At 38.0% G+C, this 6675-nt stretch overlaps 1 protein-coding gene across 1 annotated transcript; it reads left to right on the forward strand.

Moving 5' to 3' along the window:
• Positions 1-2232: 2232 nt before the first annotated feature.
• Positions 2233-4308, forward strand: LRRC4C (leucine rich repeat containing 4C; the record flags this gene model as incomplete). Its single annotated transcript, XM_080344641.1, has 1 exon — positions 2233-4308. Exon 1 carries the CDS (start codon positions 2392-2394, stop codon positions 4306-4308), a length of 1917 nt encoding a protein of 638 aa, XP_080200767.1. The 5' UTR covers positions 2233-2391.
• Between the last annotated feature and the right edge of the window lie 2367 nt (positions 4309-6675).

A 6675-nucleotide genomic window follows, 5' to 3' on the forward strand; every position in this document is an offset into this window, starting at 1 on the left:
CTCAGTGGTACCCAGCAGAAAATAATCGCTTGCCAAGGGTGGGCAAAGGCTCACTCAGGGATATATCCAGAAGGGAAATCACTCACCGAAGAGGAGGTGAGGGCACTCAGTCCCACGAAATCTCCTTAGACGTTGTCCCAATTTAAGTCAAGGCCTCTGCTTCATACCTGCTGCTCTGAGAAGACCACTCAAAGGAGATCTTCATCAGAGGTCAAATTTTATAGCCTGGTCAGATCTCTCTGTGGTCATTAAAAACACAGTTGAGAAGCTTCTCAGCTTCTCTGGGCACCCCCTTAGTTGCGGACCCTGTCTACTGATAGATGGTCCTACCCCTCTGTCCAACAGAGGGGAGAGGTGAATGGGATGAGGTAAGATGTGACTGTCAGCACCTTGGCAACACCCTGGGTGTGTATGTGAGGACAGGCATGGTGGGGCACAAAAGGTGCTAAAGAGCCATCAGCAGCCACATTGAAAGCTCCAGATCTCATGGGAGGATGTGCAACTGCCACAGTCTGAGAGTGTTTCTCCCTATAGTGTGTTCAGCAACTCTGAAGTGATAATGACCTTGTAAGCCTGCAGTAAAAAGAAAGATGTGTACAGCAGCCACCCCTCATCTAGTCTAGTACATTACCCTAAACCCATGAAGTCGATGTTCAAGAAGAGGGAAGAGATGGAGAGCAGTAAAATCTAGCACAGGGTTCTCCAGAGTCACATGTTGAAAGTGTAAGCCACAGAGAAGTTGAGTTAACTTGCTCAAGGTTGCAAAACACATTAGTTTCATGAATCTTTCATAACAAGAATGATGTTTTATAAATAGCACCTACAGAGCAGATCAAACAAACAGATACAGCCCAGACTATCCAATAACCAGTCACAGGTTTTTAACCATTATATTGGCTTTCTCTGCAGTAAATTATTAAAAGTGAGATGAGAACACTTGCTAGTTCTGAACCATTCTAACAAGTTTTTTAAAAATGCAGAGATTAATTCTCAAAACCCACTGTCTGAATACATTTCATTAAATGAATTGCTGTGAGATGCAAGTTAACATCTTTTTTTCTGTATTATTTTAAATAAAGTCAGTGTGGGGTTCTTTTCTGTTGGTTTGGTTTTTTGGTTTTGTTTGTTTGTTTTGTGTGTTTGTTTTTTGCTGTTGTTTTGTTTTTTACACAAAATGAAACCATTCAGAGCATGGAGTGGAAAACCATTGCCTTATAATATTTTGTTTTACTTAATACATGTATTATGCATCTGAGTGCTCTAGGTTATAAATATGCTTTAAGCTTGCTGTAATTTAAAAAACTTCACTTTTGGCTGATATACAGGAAATTTCGTTAATCTCTACAGTAGAGGGACCTTACACTGAGCAGCAGATTGAAAATGAACTGAGGGCTGGGGCCTTAGTTCACAATACTACCTCAGTTCACAAAACTACCACAAAGGAATCAGTACTAAAATTCTTAAAATGGTAATGATAATTTCTAGTATAAGGGTCTTTTTTTACCCCTTAAATAAGATCTATAGGATTTTTTAAAGTTGCCAGTGGAACTGGCAACCTTGAAACTACAGAGATATTTTTCAGCATTTAAATGGGTATTCTTATTTCTGTGTTCAGCATACATTTACTAATGAGTGTTTCTCTGTTGCTGATGCCAAACAAAAGAATTGAGGAAGAAATATCATAAATTGGAAGATGCTCTTTAATAGTAGGGAAGAAATGATGCTCAGTGTGTTTGGTTTGTATTTTATTTTTTCATTCTGAAATAGGCGAGATCGGGCCCTGACATTTACATGACCTACTACATTCAGTCTTAAAGAGTTCTAGTTAAACTCTGATTCAGGAATCACGTTTGTATAGACAAAGATTTTCACCCATACAAAACAGGAGTCTCCACTTGCTCTTCACATTAACTTTTGTCTCATAATGTGTCAAAAAGATTAACACATTGAATATTCTGATGATTCCTATATTACTCATTTTTGCCTTTTTAGGCCCTTATCACTTCTTTCAACTCTTCCCATGAGTTAGAACATTTATTTTAGGTATCCACTGTGGTTGAACTTGTTATCTGCCGTCCAACTACATGTGTCATACACTGGAATGAGCAGGAAAAGCTAGTGCCTGGCTTTTTCTTCTCTCATTGCCAATTACAGCTGACTTACACAGCTGTACAGGAAACAAAAGATTAAAATGTCTATAGCTATTTTTGCTACAGAGTTTCATGAAATTGGTAGAGTTGTCTGAAGGGACTTGAGAAGTCTTCGTTTAGAGAGCTCACTTAAATATTTGAGATTAATTTAATGTTCTCCTCTTTCCTGTTTTGTTTTGTTTTTTTTTTTTTTTTTCAGAGTATTCAAACTCCAGAAGGACCAACACCAATTGAACTATGAATGTTGAACAAGATGACCTTACATCCACAGCAGATAATGATAGGTCCTAGGTTTAACAGGGCCCTATTTGACCCACTGCTTGTAGTGCTGTTGGCTCTTCAGCTTCTTGTGGTGGCTGGTCTAGTGAGGGCTCAAACTTGCCCTTCTGTCTGCTCCTGCAGCAACCAGTTCAGTAAAGTGATTTGCGTACGGAAAAATCTGAGAGACGTGCCAGACGGTATCTCCACCAACACCCGGTTACTCAATCTCCATGAGAACCAGATTCAAATCATTAAAGTTAATAGCTTCAAACATCTGAGGCACCTAGAAATCCTGCAGCTCAGTAGGAATCACATCAGAACAATTGAAATAGGGGCTTTCAATGGTCTAGCCAACCTCAACACTTTGGAGCTCTTTGACAATCGTCTGACCACTATCCCAAATGGAGCTTTTGTATACCTGTCAAAACTGAAGGAACTGTGGTTGAGAAACAACCCCATTGAGAGCATCCCTTCTTATGCTTTTAACAGAATCCCTTCTCTCCGGAGGTTGGATCTGGGGGAACTGAAAAGGCTTTCATACATTTCAGAAGGTGCCTTTGAAGGTCTGTCCAACTTGAGGTATTTGAACCTTGCCATGTGCAATCTTCGAGAGATTCCAAACCTCACCCCACTTGTAAAACTGGATGAGTTAGATCTTTCTGGGAATCACCTGACTGCCATACGGCCAGGTTCTTTCCAAGGGTTAATGCATCTTCAGAAATTGTGGATGATCCAGTCCCAGATCCAAGTGATAGAAAGGAATGCTTTTGATAACCTTCAGTCACTTGTAGAGATCAATCTGGCACACAACAATCTAACACTACTGCCTCATGACCTCTTCACACCACTCCGCCTAGAAAGGATCCACTTGCATCACAATCCTTGGAACTGCAACTGCGATATCCTTTGGCTCAGCTGGTGGATTAAAGACAAGGCACCCTCCAACACTGCATGCTGTGCCCGTTGCCACACACCTCCCAGTTTAAAGGGAAGGTACATTGGTGAGCTGGACCTGAATTACTTCACGTGTTATGCTCCAGTCATAGTGGAGCCACCAGCAGACCTCAATGTCACAGAAGGCATGGCGGCAGAGATGAAATGCCGAGCATCAACCTCCTTGACCTCTGTGTCTTGGATTACTCCAAATGGATCTGTTATGACACATGGGGCATACAGAGTTCGAATTGCTGTGCTCAGTGATGGCACATTGAATTTTACAAAGGTAACTGTGCAAGACACAGGTCTGTATACATGCATGGTGAGTAACTCTGTTGGGAATACCACAGCTTCTGCCACACTGAATGTGACTGCTCTGGATAACCCTGGTTACACGTACTTTTCAACTGTCACAGTAGAGACTGTGGAACCTTCTCAGGATGAGGCACAGACCACAGAGCAGGTTGGGCCCACACCAGTTACCAACTGGGAGACCACTAACATGACAACCTCACTCACTCCACAGAGCACAAGATCAACAGAAAAAACGTTCACCATTCCTGTGACGGATGCAAATAATGGGATCCCAGGAATAGATGAGGTTATGAAGACTACCAAAATCATAATTGGTTGTTTTGTGGCTATCACTCTCATGGCTGCTGTGATGCTGGTAATTTTCTACAAAATGAGGAAGCAGCATCACCGGCAGAACCATCATGCTCCAACACGGACTGTAGAGATCATTAATGTGGATGATGAGCTTACAGGTGACACACCTTTAGAGAGTCACTTGCCCATGCCAGCAATAGAGCATGAGCACCTAAATCACTACAACTCTTATAAGTCTCCTTTCAACCACACAACAACAGTTAACACAATAAATTCAATACACAGTTCAGTGCATGAACCGTTATTGATCCGAATGAACTCAAAAGACAATGTACAAGAGACTCAAATCTAAAACATTTATGACATTATGGGGTGTGGGTGGGACAACAAAAGATGGTTTATAAAACAAATGATACAAATGACTGGGCTAAATCTACTGTTTCAAAAACATGTCTTTACAAAGAAAAAGAAATTTATTTATTAAAAATTCTATTGTGATCTAAAGCAGACAAAATTATGTGTGTTCCTCAACCTGGTTTTGCTGCACTTATTTACTCTTCTTGTTCCATTTTTCTTCCCCAAACCACTCTGATTCCCATTTGCCATATTTTACATAGGAGATCTTGATTCTCTAAAGAAACTGGTCTAGGAAATTTTGTAAGAGTTCTGTTACAAGTTGGGAATTTTTATGGTGAATTCTAGTGGTGAGATTTGGTCTATTTTGTCACTTTTTCTCTTTTTTTTTTCCTTTTGTTTTCTCATGTCCTTTTTGAAATTATTCAACAAGGAATGGAATATTAACAGTAATTTTACAAGTGAGAGAAAAAAAAAAAAACACAACTTTTTTCCCATGGAATGATTTGCTCTGTATTTATTGAAAGCACTGTTCTGTGAAAAAAATTGAAGGAATTCTTTTTTAAAAAAGGTAAAACCCAAACAAAATAAAAAATTAATTTACTTGTGAAAACCTATAAATCCCATATCTTTTAAACAATTCTAGAACCAGAATTTGTAGTTCAAATATTAAACAAAGATTATAAATAAAATATTGGGTTTTTTTTTTCTGTACTTGGATATAGCTCATTTTTAGTGTGGCTTTAAACATCAGAAGTTTGTTAAAATTCTTATGATATTCTGTGGTGATGGTCCAAACCACAATCACTTTAAAGAGAATAATTAAGCAATTATGGATCATTAATGAATAATAGAATAGTTTTCATTATATTTTATGTAAGCAACATACTAGTAAAAAAAGGGTGTTTTTAATTTTAATGCAAATTTAACATCATTCCTTCTACTGCTGTTTTTAAATATGTCTATTATATTGCAAGATGTATTTCACAATGCAGAAAAAGTTTTGCAAGGAGTTTCAGTTATCACTGAATTTATTAGACAAAGCTGAAAAGTTTGTTATGTTCTTTTTTGTTTGTTTGCTTGTTTTGTTTTTTATAACTGTCATTAAGAAAATGCATCTTTATTTCAAAGCTAGTAGTTTCCAGTTCGGTTGTTCTGGTGCTCCTAGACATAAATATGAAATATATTTAGCTATCTATAATATCTATAATCAGAGCTGTATCACTATGTGCAAAATGAAATGAAACTGCTGTTAACAGAGTAACTTGCAGGAAGAAGTCTGAGGATTTTGGTTTAAAAAAATAGAAACATCAAAATCAGAGGTTACTGTAATTTGTATGACAATTAGAGTCCCTGTAGAGTAACCAGTTATATTTATTTAAACTCAAACTCGTTTATCAACAGGAAATTACACCCTTTTCCTTTCTGTTTATATATGTTCTCTTGATTTAACATATTGGTATAGGAATGGTGGATACCTTGTAGGCTGGAAGCTAAAAGGAAGGCTTTGCTTAAGAAAATCAGCTTCAGGACACTGTGTTCTTCCAAGCAGAAGTTCTGCCAAGTTAAACTACTTTGTACATTGGCAACTGAAGAGAAACATTTTAAGACAATTTAGGTTTGGAAAAAAAAGAATCATATATATATATATAATCTCAGAATGTCTTTTCATCTATTTTATTCCTTAACTGCCCTTACTGTGAGTTTTCAGGGTCCTGTGCCAGGTAAATAATGTTCTTAGTTCTTATCAAAATCTATTTGGAGGTTTCTAGTATGTAATAGCACACAGGAGGAAGAACCTACTGAACAGTATGCTTCTATTCTGTAAATCTGAGAAGGAATTTCTGCTAGGTTGAGGGGGTAGATATCTCTTGTTGTATCACAGATGAGTAGAATGCACCTCAAGAGAGAGAAGCAGCCATGTGTTTCATTGGGGTAAAATAATAATTTGACAGAGTTCAATAAATTGTGTGGAAATTAACAAAGTTTAACAGTGGTTTACCAAGGCTCAATAAGCTTGATGGCAAGGTTCACCTGATTAATTACTGCATGGAATATAGAAAGGAAAACTGAGTTAGAATCAAGTTATTATAGAATGATTAACACAGGAACTAGAGATGCAAAAGGGGAAGGAAGACCCTTCTGTTGAGCCATGAGGTTCAGAGTGGACCCCCTTGCTTTATAAACTCTTACAGAGCCTAGGTGCAGCTAAGTCCAAACTTAGTCTCAGTCTCGGACAGCTTTTTATGTCTAAAGATCCAAAGGTTATTAAATCACATATTAAAGTTACCATACTAGAGGGTTATGCATGATACTGGTTGCTTATCAAAGATCTGCCATTGGTAAAAGATCTCTCTGCCTTGAG

The sequence above is a fragment of the Nesoenas mayeri genome, assembly GCF_963082525.1.
Source record: "Nesoenas mayeri genome assembly, chromosome: 5".
In the NCBI taxonomy this organism is placed as follows: Eukaryota; Metazoa; Chordata; class Aves; order Columbiformes; family Columbidae; genus Nesoenas; species Nesoenas mayeri.